The 17,658-nt window shown below is 25.7% G+C and overlaps 1 protein-coding gene across 1 annotated transcript; it reads left to right on the top strand.

Annotated features, from left to right (window-relative positions):
* Window positions 1-3,290: 3,290 nt before the first annotated feature.
* LOC135927632 (H/ACA ribonucleoprotein complex subunit DKC1-like) lies at window positions 3,291-15,874 on the top strand. The gene is made up of 12 exons (XM_065463749.1): window positions 3,291-3,347; window positions 3,474-3,560; window positions 3,601-3,692; window positions 3,738-3,990; window positions 4,231-4,357; window positions 10,279-10,556; window positions 11,205-11,325; window positions 11,863-11,981; window positions 12,390-12,562; window positions 13,281-13,329; window positions 13,571-13,768; window positions 15,522-15,874. The coding sequence occupies exons 1-12, from the start codon at window positions 3,321-3,323 to the stop codon at window positions 15,594-15,596; spliced, it is 1,599 nt and encodes a 532-aa protein (XP_065319821.1). The 5' UTR covers window positions 3,291-3,320; the 3' UTR covers window positions 15,597-15,874.
* The last annotated feature ends 1,784 nt before the right edge of the window (window positions 15,875-17,658 follow it).

Genomic DNA, 17,658 nt, shown 5'->3' with positions numbered 1-17,658 from the left:
AATGGACAGGTAAAATTTATTTTTATTTTATAGCCTATCAATTTTATTTTAAAAATATAAATAAAATGTTTTTATTATGTAGCAAATTTATCCAAAATTAATTTTTTATAAATAAATAAAATAGAATATAGAAGAAATTGTAGTACATAAATTTAAAATATGTATAGATCAGATATGTTACATAGAAAATATAAGACCCATAATAAATTTTAAAAATTATATATATATATATTTCCGTTTACCTTTATTTTTTTTTTATGATGTCAATTCTCAGTTTAGTCAACTTTTTTTAGATTCTTTGGATTTTAAAAATATTTTATTTTTTTTACACATTTTGTTTAAACTTACTCATATAAACATAAAATGAAAAATAATTTTAAGTTTTCGTCATGATTTTTTTTATGTCAATTCTCAGTTTAGTAAATTTTTTTAAAATTTTTGGGATTTTAAAAATATTTTATTTTTTTGACTCATTTTGTGTAAACTTACTCATATAAACATAAAATGAAAAAAATTTTAAGTTTCCGACATTATTTTTTGAGTTATGATGTCAATTCTTAGTTTAATCAATTTTTTTTAGATTTTTTAGATTTAAAAAAATTTTTTTTTTTGACTCATAAATAAATTTAATAATTTATAGTCGTTATTGAATCGGAAAACTAGTTTACTTTATTGGTCTTAAAATAGACCATCGGGTATTTTTAAGAAAATCTATCTTGGGTAAATTAGGATATTAAGGGTCGTACAATTCATTTTTTCTTCTGAACTACAAATGTTTTTGTATGAATATGGTTTCGGTCATATGTAATTATTAATTTAGTTTAGATTAAACGACTTACATAATATTGTTGCACACCTGTGGCAGATTTTTAAATAATTTTAGTTGTATAAATTAAATATAAAAGCGGAAATGGTACAACAAACAAATTTCAAAGTTTTAAAAAGATAATAATTTTTTATAAAATTAGTAAATATGCAATGTATACATTACATAAAACGGTATTCGAAATATTATTGCACTTAAATAATATTTATTCACCATTGTAAAAATGTTGTTTAGAGATAGAGGAAAAAGTTATGAACACCGTTTCCATCTAGAGTATTTCCACTTTCTAGAACTCTCCATCTAGATTATTTCCACTTTCTAAAACGCCTTTTCCATCTAGAGTATTTCTTTTCTCTAGAACATCTTCTCCGTCTAGTGTATTTTCACCTACTAATTTTGTATATGGAGAGTAAAAAAATCCAATTGAAGTTCAATCTTAAAATTTTGCCGATTAGTTATATATACCACTTTCTCCGTCCAATCAGCCTTCGACATCTATAGCACTTTATCCGTCTAAAATAGCTTTAGACATTAAAGCTACCCCTATTTAAGAAAGTTCTATAACAGGGAAAGGTTTTAATAATTTTGATAAATATTTAGAAACTGACGATTTAATGTCTTTATTTTTACACCCTATAAAAGTATTGAATTTAATACCCAATGGGGTAAAAAATAATAAGGTTTTTGTAATAAATAATAAATTTAATATATTAAAAAATGTTGGCGAAACAGTCTTAGAGGATGATTGCCGAGTCTGGACTGGAAAGACAAGAGGATCGAGTCCTTCAATATATAGTTAAAAAAAATTCAATTTTTTTGGCCCGTATATTCATAAAATAATTTTTTTTTTAAACAAAAACAAATTAAAAATCATATTATTTTGAGCCTCAGCCAAATATTGACAATATGGTAATTCTTCATCGTTACTATAATGAGTTAAGAAATTGCGAAAAATATAAGGAAGGATTTCGTTGGTTATAATTCAAAATAATGATGGAAACTTAAAATTTTTTCATTTTTTTGTTTATATAAGTAAGTTTACACAAAATGAGTCAAAAAAATTAAATATTTTTAAAATCCAAAAAATCTAAAAAAAATTGACTAAACTGAGAATTGACATCATAACTTAAAAAATAATGATGAAATTTAAATTTTTTTTCATTTTATGTTTATATGAGTAAGTTTACACAAAATGAGTCAAAAAAATAAAATATTTTTAAAATCCCAAAAATCGAAAAATAATTGACTAAATTGAGAATTGACATCATAAAAAAAATAGTGACGGAAACTTATATATTTTTTCATTTTATGATTATATCAGTTTGTACCAAATAAATCAATCCAAAGTAAAAAATTGTGCTCCTATAATTCATATTTTTTATAATTAAAAACTAAATTTTAGTCTATTACGCCATCTAACGGAAATATATTTATGATCTTTAAAATTTATTATAAAGTTATATATTTTCTATGTAATATTTCTTATACATGTTTTATATTTATGGACTACAATTTCTGATATATTCTATTTTATATATTTAGATAATTTTAATTTTGGATAAATTTGATTTACATAATAAAGATATTTATATTTTTAAAATATAATTGATAGGCCATAAATAAATTTTACTTCTATTCTCAGTTTATTTATCCATTCACAGTTTACTTGTTAATTCTCAGTTTAGTTTATCAAAATATTGTAAACATTGCTTTATGTTAGCAAGATATAATGATATAAGTAAAATTATAATCATTTTAATATATTTTGGCAATGCCTCGTATACTATGATTTTCCAAGTTTTAAACATTTTTAATTTAATATATTAAATATTCTGTGTTAATTATATAATTTTCAGAGACCAAATAAAAAAAAGATTATAAGATAACAGAATTTCTAAATATCGCTCAATATTTTAATTGTAAATTTTTATTTTTTGATAATAGGAATTAATCAAAATATAGTCAGTTAATTCACTTTACAATTGTTATTTTTTAAGACAAAGAAAATTAAATCTAAAATTACTAAAAATAAAAAGTAAAAATACAAGTTCTAAAGATTTTACTTTCCAACCGACCTCTACAAAATAGAATTTTTACCATAACTTACTACAAAAAGTGCATTTTTTATCATTTTCATAGGAAATTTTACAATATGCTCAGTGGCAAGTCCGCCACTGCTCTAAATTAAAATAAATATTAACTTTTTTAGTTATCTACAAAATGGAAAGAGAAGTTCTAAGCTTTCAATATTCAACTAATACAAGTTTAATTATTAATTTTTTAATTATACTTGTGATTAATATTGATATTTGATAATTTCTTAATAAGTAATATTTTATAAATCATAAAATTACTAATTTTGTTTGTATAAAACATAGGAAAAGAACTTCTGATTTATTTAGTTTAAATTAAAAGTCAACTAATAGACAATAATGTTTAATTAGATTGACTTCACATGCTAGCGGAAAAGATTTGAGATTTCAAAATCTAAAGTATGATAAATTCAATGAGTAATATTGGGGTAAATTACCGAAATTAAATTGATATTTTTAATATTAAATTTTATCTCATTGATAAATTATATTAAAATATCATATAATGTATAAATAATATTCTCTTTATCTTGTTAAAACATTTTGATATATAGGATCTACAAAAATCAGAAAACTTTATTATAAAACCATCTGAAGCTATATCTAAACTTGATACTTCTGATTGGCCCTTATTATTAAAAGTAGATTTTATTTTACTTTTCTTACATTGTTTTGTATAAGAATTTTGATAAATTAAATATTCGCACAAATCATTACACTCCATTACCTTTTGGGTGTTCACCCCTCAAACGTGATATAGTATCCCATGTTAGGTAATGTTTATACATTTTTATAATTAAATTTATGATAATAAATAGATCTGGTATTATAAATTTGGACAAACCTGCTAATCCTTCATCACATGAGGTAGTTGCATGGTTAAAAAGAATATTGAGAGTTCAAAAAACTGGTCATAGTGGCACATTAGATCCTAAAGTCACTGGATGTCTTATAGTTTGTATTGACAGAGCTACCAGACTTGTTAAGTCCCAGCAAGGAGCTGGAAAAGAATATGTTGGTATTGTTAAATTGCACAACAAGGTTGATGGAGGAATTAAAAAAATTAAACAAGTAGATAAAACATAATCATCAGTACCTATATTTGTTTTATTTAATAATATTTAATAGCACTAGAAATTCTTATATGTGATATAAATTTTTATGCACATCACATGAGAATAATGATTTGATAAACCTATTACTTTTAATAATCTTTTATTTCATAAAGTATTCAATTTTATGTCATAAGATTTATTTTATAAATTACAAGTGAACCACTTTTTTAAATTAAAAATAAAATTTTTTATTAAGGCTCTTGAAACCCTGACTGGTGCATTATTTCAAAGACCTCCATTGATATCTGCTGTCAAAAGACAACTTAGAATTAGAACTATCTATGAAAGCAAGCTAATTGAATATGATGAAAGCACAAATCAAAGTAATGTTGATAAAATATACTTTAGAAATGATTAGTTTGAGTTACTACTTTCATTATTTTTAAAATTAGTTTAATTTTCAAGAGTAATTTATATAACCCATCATTTTTAACCCTTCATTGAATAGGTGGGACTAGGCAGACCCCAGTCATTTTAAAAACATTACTTAAAATTCTTTCTGTAGTTTTGCCTGAATCTTTTAGTAGCTTAACACATATAGATATAGTATGTGTGCAAAATTGATTTTGATTTCTTTTCAGTAGTTCAAGAATTATATAGGTTTTTGGGAGCATGGGGTCACATAGACTCATCCATGTGACTTTTTTCCATCCATTGTAGCATTATATTAAGCATAAATAAACACTTTTTTTTATATATCATTTTTATTAAAAGTTATATTATGTTAATATTTGAGCCTTAGATAAATATTCTACATCATGTATTTTAATATATATTTTTTTATATTTAAAATAATTTCTTACACTTTTGACTCCCTTGACAAAAGCTGTCATAGATAAAAAAAACATTAAATTATTAAAACAACAGTTAAAATCATTAACCTATACCTTATTTTATATAATTTTAAAATATGAAAGCTACAAATTAATTTAATTATATATATATTGTTTCTAAATTGGAGTCTGAGGGTACCCACCTATTTTCTCTTGTGATTTTTTTTCATAGTGCAATGAACGGTTAATATTTTTACTATAAGATTAAAACATAACTGCACTAAAATAATATAACACCAATATAATATTTATTTCATTGAAAAATATTCCACTAATTTTTTACCATTCCTATACAATATTTCCAATAATTATACAATACCAATCTGATAATCAATCCAATATTTAGATTAATTTTTATATAACATCTAGAAAAATATACAAGTATTTAAAAATATTGATTTAAAATTGTCCTGTTAAGTTTTTATTAAAAAGTTATGTTATATAAGGATCAACCATAACTAAGCATCAAATAAGTGCTAGGTACCCAAAGAGAAGAGAAGAATGAAAGAATAGGTAAACTGCATTAATATTCTGTTAATTATATCGAGATTTATCTTCTTATAATATAAACAAAGTCAAAAAAATAAAATTTATGTTATTAAATAATAAAGTCATATAAATTAATTATTATGTTACATTTAATCTAATATTAGTGCCATTTATTGTTTTTTGTATTATATATGAAATAATTTTAAAACGATAGACGTTCTGATATTACTCACCAAAAAAGTAAAGGTATATTATAATCAAACAACGAATTTTTTTGTCAAACCATTTTTTGAAATTATATTAACTCTACCCCCATATCTGACGACTCTTTTAGACTTTGATATAATTTTGTTAAAAAAATATACTAAAAATCGAAATTTTTTTTAAAAAAATAAAATATTACACCTTGCAAAATAAATATTATAGATTTCTTATTCTACTTTGAATATTATTTCATTAAAATTTTAAACATTTAGGGTTAAATTAAACGAGATATAATTATTAATTTATATTACTTTATTATTATTTTAATCTAATCTTAATGACCTGTAAGTTATAAAAAATAAATCTGATTTTAACAGGGTTGTGCATTTGACCGGTCAAATACAATTCGGTCAATTGACCGATATTTGACCGGAAATAAATGTTTTTACACCAATATTAACTTTATTTTGCATTTATATAATATTATAATAAATCTATGTATAATAATAAATATAATATTTTTTAATTCATTCTATAGTCAATTTTTCACCCTCCTTGGCAGTGTCTTGTTCCGATTCATATTCAATATCATTATTTTCTTTAATATTTTTAATCAATCTTAAATTATGATACACTCTTACTAATTTTCCTGCTGTAGAAGCCTTTAATCTATTTTTGTTTTTCGTGTGAATATTGCCCCAAACCGACCAATTTCTTTCAGAAGAAGAAGTCGAAATAGGAAATGTTAGTAAAATATTAGCGACTTCTCTTAATGGGCAAGGTGGGCAAAATGCATTCCACCAACTTGAGGCCGAAATTTGATTGTTTCTTATGGAAGTTACAACTTTCAACATATTATGGCTATTAAATATACCGCTTTTGCTTCTGAAATTTACTATATTACTCAAAATATTTTAATTATCACCACCTTGTAAAATACCCAATTCTTGTATTATATTACATGCTTCATCAAATTCAGTATTAGTAAGATGCTCCCCTTGATATTGGGGGTCCAATAAATAAGCAGCATTGTGAGCACATGTATTTAGATCAGTTTTTCTCTTTTCAAACAACCTTAATTTTTTTTTCTTGAGATGGAGAAAATATAGAATCATGGCATGATTGTATTATGTGTTTTTCCAAATTAAGCATCTCGTTTTTTACTTGGGCCAAAGTACATTTATCCCCTTGCAATTCAACAATGAGGTAGCTAAAGGTTGGAGTATAGCTAAAAATTTTAAATTTTTCGTCCAAAATTCTTCGTTTAATATATTATTGGTAATTTCTATGGGACAAATATCACAAGCTTCTTCAACAACTGATGCTTTTAGAGCTTTCTTGCATATTTGAATTTGCTCCATACATTTTATTGACGATGCCCATCTTGTTTGGCTAATTGTACTTAATGTAGATGGTATGCCATGAAGATTCTTATTACGGGAAAATACTGCAGCTGGTATGTGTTTATTCTTGAAAAATTTAACAATTTTTTAATTATTGAAATATGGTCACTGAAGGCGTTCAATCGTTCAAAATCGTGAAAGAATAACTAATGTATGCGCTGCACAACCATAACATTGTATATGATTATAAATAGATTCAGATTTTAGAATTCTCCAGGCTGCTTTCATGTTAGCGGCATTATCAGTAACTAAAGAATATACTTTTACCGGATTCAATTCATGAATTACATTTTTAAATTCCTGGGCAATATAATCTGCCGTATGGCGATTTTCCTCAGTATTTAGAAATTTGTAGAACACTGGAACAGGCGTCATCACCATAAAATTAATAATACTCTCGTTTCTAATGTTGCTCCAGCCATCTGATACAATTGATAAGTAAGGAGCTTTATCTATTATATCTGCAACTCTCACCTCCATATCACCTGACGCTTTGTCTAGAAGATATCCAGCCAGCTGCCTTCTCCTGGGTAATGTGTAAATAGGACGTATTTTTTTAAAAAATTCTTGGATGTAGGGATTTTCAGTGATGTGGAAAGGTAAATTTCTCGCATATACAGCCTTTGCAAACAATTGATCCAGCTGATTTTTTTCTTTGGGATTAATTCTATCTATGAAACCGGTTATACAAGATTGAGATTTTATATTTAATCGCCTTGCTTGTAGATTGATTAGAAATAATGGAATCAAATTCTCCTGAGTCACAAGACAAAATATTGTTCATTTGATAATCATTCTCACTAATTTCACCCAATTCTTCATTAGAGTTAGACTTAGAAGTACAAATTACATTTGTGATATTTTTTGTAGAGGTTGATATTTTGGAATTTGAATAAAATTTTTCCTTAATTATAACAGGGCACATAGTACAGCTGCTTAATAAATGTTTGACCATTCTATCAACGTGGGTGATATAGGACATCTTGCAAAACTTGCACACAGCTTTAACTGATTTACCATCGTGTACTTCTTGAAAATGTTTCCAAACATGATGCTTTGGTTTGACCATAATCCCTATATTAAAATTTAACAAAAAATGATTTTGATTATTGTAAAGTTAATCAATCTTAACTATTTTATAATTATCGACCAATTATTCCAATAATTTCTTAATATTATAAATATAATATAATATATATAACTTTTTACCAGAATTGAATAATATTCCGTAAATCTGACCAGAAAATGAAAATTAATTTTAAAAACCAAATATAGCAAGTGTAAGTAAAACAAATGAGAATTAATATAATTTATACTCGGCTAAATATTAAATAAAATTTAAATTTATTAAAAAATAAGAATGAAAAAATTATATTATGATTATAATAAATCGGGTATTTTTATTTTTTAAGAAAAATGAATTGAAAAAAATAAAGAAGGCGAGAAACGGCAATGATTAGGCAAAAAAATAACTAAAAATATTACTATATTTAGAAAAATTACATATTTATATTTTAACAATAAAAAAATTCTTTTGTTTTTAACAATTCATGATACAAATAATTTTTTAAATAATTGTAACCTAATAAGATTGATAAACATGCTTTTAATGCATACTAGTTAATTATATCAAAATATTTATTCGCCATTAATATTTTAGAGTATTTGACCGTATTTGACCGGTCAAATACTCCTCCGGTCAATTGACCGACATGCCAACCCTGGATTTTAATAATATAGTATATAAATAATTTTTACCTGTCGTATTTACGGTTTACCTTGGTTATTATTATTTGATCAAACCTTTTAAATATTAAATTTAAAAAATTGAATACTTCAACTTGAATATTAATATACTATGAACACACGAGTCAAGTTTTAGAGAAATTATTGTCGCGCTAATATTAGACACTTCGAATTTTGAAAATTGATTTAGAAACAAGATGTTTAGTAATAATAGAACATACTTCAGATATCTTTGGATGGAGTGATGAAAATATGCTGAGAGTTGTAAAGGATATACAATATATGATAAAAAATTTAAAATTAATTTATATTTGTCTACTCGTTGTCATAGTATTTGGATGATGCTCAAAGGTGTGAGTGGAACTAACAGACGACTAATTAAGATTTAGTTAATAGAATGGAGAGACATGAGCTCTAATTCTTTAATTCTGTTGAAATTTAGTGGAAAATCTCCTTAAATTCTTAAAATAGAATCATTCAGAAATACTGCTGATATCTTTATCCTTTCAAAAAGAATGTACGCTAAATTTGGTTCTCTTGTTTCATAACGAAATATCGAATTATTTGATCGTAATATCGAGATATGTTTCCCTCGAACAAAACATGCTTAGCTTACTGTATCATAAATTTTCTCAATTACTGATCTGTATAATTATATAAATAATTTGGTTTTTCATACCTACATTTTTAGATCCTAAATTTCAGTAAATATTATAAACAATTTTTATTTAGAAATGTTTTACCCATTTATTCATTATTGCTTGGTATGGGGATGTCCCAAATATTAAAGTGAAAAATGTCTTTACTGAATCTAGTGGACTTCACCCAAATAACAGACAAAACAAAATGATATCCTAAATCATTTATAACAAGAGTGCTATTTATCAATTTCTCTATCTCCCCCAATAGATATTGTATTGGACTTAGAAAAGGGAGAATTCCAAAACTTATAATTTATCCAGGAAAAATTCACAGCTACAGGAACACCCAGGAACATGTATTAAAAAAAGGATCTTCACCTTGTCCATCAAATTATGAGATTTTTTTAAAAAATACATAACAAGAAAATTAATAAATTTGTTGAATACCAATAAAAGGTATAAAAAATAGAGCTGTGGAGACCTCTAACAATTTACAATACTTTTATTGATTGATGATAGAAAAATATCAACGCATGATCATTTTAAAAAGTATAAAAAATATTGTTCATTTTTTTAAGGTTTTTGGTGAGGTTTATTTAAAGTTTTATATAAATTAGATTAACTCGGGTTTCAATAAAAACATTGGACATAACTATTAGTATTTGATTTTTTTTACTCGCTAGTGGTTATAAAAAATTCTGCAAAGACCTTAAAATTTGGTTTACAACACTAGTTATTTTTAATTCATTTAGTGTTTAATAAAATCAATTATATCCTATTGACTTTTAAGTATTGATTAAACTGCTACAACTTGCAAAGAAATAAGGCTTTCAATAAATTTTACTTAAGAAAAATATGCTAAATGTAACTTATAACATTCTCTATCCATTTATCAACCCTTTTATATTTTTCATTACTTATATGACAGTCGTCTTTTGGGTATCATGCGAGGCTGGCACCTACATTCGGACTCTTTGCGTGCATCTTGGTCTCTTACTTGGCGTCGGCGGCCAGATGAGCGAATTGAGGCGGGTAAGATCAGGCATAAACCACGAAAACTCTCCCAGTCTCGTTACGGCCCATGACTTACTAGACGCCCAATGGCTTTACGATAATCATCGGGACGAGACTTACCTCAGGAGATGTATCTTGCCACTTGAGAGCTTGCTAACTGGCCATAAACGTATCGTTATGAAAGATAGTGCCGTGAGTTAAACCCCCCCCCCCTTAAATAATCTAGACCTGTCATATTTTTTAATTCGGAATTGGCTCTATTATTAATTTAGTTATTGCGTGATATCATTTAATTGGCCAATCCAATATACCAAAACTTTAATTTTTAGTGATTTTTGGGCATATATTTCCTTTAAGATTTTTTTGTCTTAATGATTATTATTACAAATTTGGATCGACCGATATCAACTTGATATTGGCAAAAAGTTTTGGTACATCCGTAGAAAAAAAGTTAAAAATAGTATAAGAAAAACCATAAAACTATTTTTTGTTTTTACACCTTTATATTATAGGATGGTCATATCAATGACATTATAATACTTACATACACTGATGATTCATTCATTAAAATACATTTGGAGCGTCATTAAATACAAATAAGCTGGTGACACGTCATTTTGGTTCTCTACAATATAAGAATTTGTATAAATAAATGAGATTTTAATTTTTTTAATATAATATAGTTGCATGGAAAATCGAAATGTCTTGTCACCAGCTGATTTGTATTGATAAATATTCATATTAATGAATCGTCAGTTTTACTAGTTATTATATATCATTTGTGACAAATATAATCCTTAAATTAAAATTAAAATAATAATTATAATTATTTTTTAATAGGTAAATGCTATATGTTATGGAGCCAAGATAATGTTACCCGGTGTATTGCGATACGAAGACAATATCGAAATTAATGAAGAAATCGTCTGCATAACTACCAAAGGAGAAGCGATATGTCTGGGTTAATATTTTTTCATACTATTCATTTTTTTGTTAATAGCTCTTTTTTCTTTCAGATTTACACAGATAATCGGTTGTTTATCCAAACTTCTTTCTATAATTCCGCACCTTCATTGGTGAGATCCATTTTCTTCTGTTATTTTTTATGGATGTTTTTGAAATGCCTGATAAAATGAAACGGATAAAATCTGACTCCTGAAATTTATTTTTAAATATTATTAATTGTTGACCATTTATTGGGTATTTGACTGAGTTAAGTAGGATAACTATCTAGATATTGAAACGCAAAAACTAAAAAGTTAGTATTTTTTTCTTAATTGCTCAGAAATTTAAACCGAAGACTAATTTTTACTGAATTTTATAGATATTTATAATGAAGACGATTTTTTCAGTAATGCATTCTGAGTGATTTAATATGGAGCCATTGAAACATATGATTGTTCTTCCTTTTTTTAATATAATATATCAAACTTTAAAATTTTTTATCTAGTAATGAGGTATTGAATTAATTTTATATACGTTAAATAATGTTATATAGCAATCGGCCTAATGACTTCAGCTACTATAGCGTCATGCGACCATGGATGTGTGGCCAAGATAAAGCGGGTTATTATGGAAAGAGATACCTATCCTAGAAAATGGGGATTGGGACCTAAGGTTTAATATCTATTTTTAAAAATCTCATATCTATATATTTTTTCATACAATCTATTCGTTTACTTGTAAAATGGTCATTGCGTATATTTTAATCATCATTTACATTAGTTTTTATAATATATTATGAATATTAATTCTTAAAGGTAGCAAATGCTAAAAAAATAAACCAAAAGATTTAAACTTAATTATAGTATCTTAAATCGGCTCTGTCCTATTCCGTATTTTGGATTAATTTAAAGTTTCAAATCAGAAATCGGGACATAATGACAATTGGCAACAATTAATCAACCAAAATTTTAATAAAATATATGTATAGCTGACTTATATTTGGTTGCACTATCTATTTTGAATAATATCCAATGTTACGATATTTGTCATTCAATTTTTTTAAAATATGATATTACACAGGCTTCCTTGAAAAAACTAATGGTCAAAGAAGGTTTGTTAGATGATCGAGGCAGACCTAATGATGCCACTCCAGAATCATGGTTAGAATTGCTAAAGAAAGAGGCTACCTTCGAAAGCGTTGCAAAACTCAAAAAACAAACACTCGATACAGACACTCTACTAAATAATTATATGTAATACCCTTTGGGAGAAATGGGGGGGGGGGTTATAAAAAAGAAAGTATGGGAAGACATAAGATAAAATGGGGGTGGGGACTAGATTTATAAAATAAATAATAAGCAAATTCGAATTTAATACAACATAACGGGTATTAATCTAGGAACGTTTTCACAATTCTGGGCATCCTTTGGGTAAGACTATATAAATCTCTACGTATTTTTTTATCTCTTTTGGACCTATTCTCGATTTCCTTCATCTGTTAGAAACGATAGGTGATGCAATGAGAAGAAATAGGCTGAAATGGTTTGATTATGATGAGCAGAAATCGAAACATGATTTGATAAAGGAATTTATTGTGTTGAAAATGACTTGAATATTGGCCTAGAGGAACCTAATATAAACTGGATGAAAGTGTTAGAAAAAATTAGTCTCAGCACCAATGGCAATGCTTAGGATTGTACGAAGAAATATTTAAATGGGGATTAGAGAGACAACTAACGTGCCTGAATATAGAAAAGGTTGCTGAAAAAGAAAATTAGTATTAATAAAAGCTTCTTTTTCCCGCTAAGTTGGGACATTTCAATTTTAAATCCTATTATTTTACACTATGTTCACATTTTATAATAATAAGTCATTGATATTAATTTTTTTTAAAAAAATTACACCAATGAAAATATGATTTAATAAGTAAATATGCCATCAATTAACATTTTCATTTTTAAAAAAAATAAGAAAACAAGAAATCGAATCCAACAATAACAATCAATCCATTTCATCCAAAGTACTACTTATTCAAATATGTTAACGGATTATTCTAAATAGATTTTTCTTTGAAATCCTTCGTTACAAACCAAGTCATTAGATTCATAAGGATTCTGTACTTAAAATAAACCGATTTATTTAAACTCTACATCTCTAACATTTCAGAAGGGAATAGGATAATTTATGAATTATTTGTAAATAATATTTCAATTTTCAATATTAAGACATCTAAAGAATTAATTTAAAATAATGTAAATCAGTGTCATACCAGTTCAAGTACTACTAATATCGAACTACTTGAAAGCCTGGGCGATGAGCATTTAACCTCGGTTACAAAGAAGAAGAAGAAGAAAAATGTTAAAAAGGAAAAAACATCCGAACAATGCAATGGCGCCACCACTGACGATGATCGCACTACCAATACTATATCAGAATACGAAGAAAGCGTTACTGTTAAAGTAATCATTTTCATATAGTTTTTTTATTATTCCTATTTATAAAAAAAATTCTAACTATTTTTGTAAGCAAGAAAGTTTGGGATAAATCATTTTTATCTTATTTTTAAATTTTTAAAAATATTTAGACAAAAACGTTATTTAATAATAAGGTTGGCCTATTTAAATTGCTCCGTTTAAAAATCAATTATTTTAATCAAAATTTAAAATAGTGACAGATAAAGACTTAGATAAGCAAAATCTAAATTAATAACCAAATAGTGTTAGACATAAAATTTTATTTTTTATTTCAATTTACATAATAGAAAAATAACTGATGATCCTAATCGCAATAGTGAAAAATTACTTAATATTAACAAATAACGAAGCTAATAAAAATCTAGACATATTTTTAAAAAAATTTTATTTTGTTATAATAAAAAAAATGATCAATTAGTTTGTAAAATTAAGAAATAACATACATTATATAGCACAAGTAATATCTATATCGCCGACATTGGTATGGATTTAATTGCTTAAATAAAAAAAACTAATTTTTCTGTTTCTAACCGATTCCTAAACTCCGAGTGAACAACTCCAAACGATGAGAATACTTTCTCTACTGAAGCGGATGATGAAGAAGCAGTAAATAGTTGTTTTATTATTTTTTGAATATTTACTATATTATCCGAAAACATATTAGTTAATAGCTCTGATCTTGCTTGAAACTTTATAAAATGCCAGTGTTTGGATACAGAAGCCTCCCGCATTACATTGCCTTTTCCATTTCATTGGTTGAATTTAAATGACATTTCCTATTTAAAAGATAGGATAAGAAGTGTGCAGGAGTTAAAGCTTGATTGTATCGTTTAGCAAGGGACGAAAGTTGATTACTACTTATTTTTTAATGGCATGTAATGGTAACTTTTGCTAATTCTTTCAACAATATACTGTGTTTAAAATATTTGATTTATTTCTCTCTAAGAATTTTAAACATTTCGCAATTGGTTTTAGGATTTTTCATATCTTCAGCAACTCTTTGAGTGTAATATTTTCAATCTTTTTTCTAATTTCAATGTCGATTTTATTTTGATTGCTTTCACATATTTTAAATAATTTTGCCCACATCTAAACTACAATTGAGTTCCCAACGAATAACTTGTGGAGTGGCAAAATATCGCCCTTCTTCTTGTTTCAGTTTGAAACTGGCAAACGGTTATTTTGGAATTACATTACCACACAACTATTTGTTCCCGGATACTTTTATTTTCCAAATCTTTTGATAGCAGATTTAAAAAATGAGCACTACATCTATAAGGTTATTATATAATTTTCATCATTTATTTTCAAATCATTACTCACATATATCATATTAGCCGCATTATTCTGCTCTTTATTTAAAAAAATTATCAAATTACAACATATCATTATTTAATTTTCAACAATTTCCTAACATGTTCCCTTGAGCAATAGCCTTTTACTTGCAAGATAATATTAAACAGAAATTTAAAAAACAATATTTTTGAATCTAGCTCATAATTCTTTACTTATTTGAATTATTTTTACGAGATTTAAATCAAAAATAGAGATATGATTTTTTTTAAAAAAGTCACGATTTTTGCCAACCTTATTTATTTGACAATAATTAATTTTAAAATGTTACTCTCAATATATATTTGGGGTAGTTTCATACTATCTAATTTGAATGATAAAACACCTATGTCTTATTTTAAATCATCATCTCATCTAACTTTAAATAAATATAAAAATTTAACAGGAGGAATATATATCTGCGGGGGAGGAGCTATCAGAAAGCACGAAAAAAAAGAAGAAGAAAATGAAATTACAGTAATCGAATCGCAAATAATTATTTTGAAACGTATACTATTATTATTAAAGTGCATAATAATCTGAAAATTGTATAGTATTTTTTTGTTTAAAATAATATCCGTTTTTTGGAATACATCGATTATACTCTAATATTTCATGATATATATTGCAAATGGCTCAAAAATTATATTCAAAATTCCAGGCTTCACAAATTTAATTATGTAATCATATTATTTTTAAATTGATACAAAAATCATTAGTCAATATTTTTTTCTTCAAATCATGAATATTATAAATATGAAAATATATTATTTTCGAAATATTTTGTACATATCTCTCTCCCACAATATAGAATTACTGAAATAAAATTGATATCTTTAGATGTGAATTTAATATAGGTTCAACAAAATGGTCAATATGATATAATCAAAATAAATTGTTAGAAACTTTTTTTTAAAACAAAGTGACCCATTGACCATGCTAACAAAGAACTCATCTTTGATAAAGAAAGCCATGTTACTAAATATCCTATTTTGCTTTATTTATTATATAAATTATAATCTTGTCCTATGTAAAGAAGGCCAAAGACCAGACCAAAACCAAAGGACTGAAGACCGGACCAAATAAATTTTTTTAAAAATCTTGCAATCTCGGTATTTTCCGTCCAGACTGTTAGTGTTGTTAGATTGCTTAATTTTAAAAACAGCCAACCCAATATTACGCAAACCTGGAGATCTTGCTCATAGCTGGCAGCAAGGTTTGGATCAATCTATTAATGAAATATCGAGGCTTGAGTAAAATTATTTTCGCTAAAATCTTATTTTAAAATCGGTTAAATCGAGCTGTTTAACAACACAAAACTTCACTAGTCCGGTTTGACATAATATCTCGGGATTGGTTGCTATTTTATAATACATAAAAAGAAAATCAAATATTTTCAGTTTAAGAAGAGACAATTTTTAAAAAAAGTAATAAAGAAAATTATTTATATGCTAATATCGAAATACTCGTCCTTTATGCATAAAAATATGATTGAGCAAAATATGCACAATAAAAATAAAATACATTATCCGGTCCTATTTGGCCAACCAGGACGACTTATTTGGTTGAGTTAGTTTTGGTTCATTTTACCAAAATCATGCTAATTTGACCCAACCAAACAATTTAACCACACTGTTCAGATTAGTTTTTAGTCATTTAATAGGAGACAATTTAATATTAATGAAGTGAATATTATTAATAAAATTTATATGTTTTTTAATCTATGAAATCATTGTCATGAAAAAAAATTATATTATTTAACTTTTTTATTTGTTCCTCAATCCATATAACTACAATTATTGGTGTAGGTATTCGATTTATATCAAAGTCTATTAATTATGAATATAATAAAAAATTTAAAATAAATATTGAACAAATATATACAATTACTTCTAACAATGGTGCAATTTTATCAAAACTCTTTCACCCTGAAATTGTTTATGACATAGGGTATTAATCAGCGAATGACGAAAATATGCATGTGAATGTAAACAAATATGTTATACAGATTACTTTTTCATCAATGAGTTTATCCAAAATTATGCCTAGTTTTTTTAAAAATTATGAATACCATTAGCTAAAAAATTGAATTTCTAATAATCATAAACGAGATTTAAATATATAAAAAAAAATTCCGAGCTGAACCCGAAAGATTTGATTATCTTGTCCACGATTTTTTGAATACACTTATTCTAGAACCCGGGGTTTAAAAAATTTACAAGGACTGTTATTTAATTAAATATTTGGTATACATTATCTTGTATATTTTTTTTATTTGCTAGGTTTAAACGGGTAAACATCATGTATAGGACATATATATTAGTGAAAATACATAATGTACGCTTCAATTCCTGATAGGTGATGAAATTGCACTTCGTTCATTTTCTAGCTTGATAATGAATGAATAAATAGGTTAATTTATTTAAATTATTTTTCGTCTTATGCTATTTGTTATTTAGTTCAACTTAAATTTTATATTTCAAAATAATTGCCATGTTGTTTTTAAAGTGATACAAATCTCTTAACAATCTATTTATTTATTT

Source organism: Gordionus sp. m RMFG-2023, chromosome 3 (genome assembly GCF_954871325.1).
Source record: "Gordionus sp. m RMFG-2023 chromosome 3, tfGorSpeb1-WG-v2, whole genome shotgun sequence".
NCBI classification, from domain to species: domain Eukaryota; kingdom Metazoa; phylum Nematomorpha; class Gordioida; order Chordodea; family Parachordodidae; genus Gordionus; species Gordionus sp. m RMFG-2023.
Note: the sequence above shows the minus strand (reverse complement) of the source record. Positions and strands in the feature narration are given on the sequence as shown.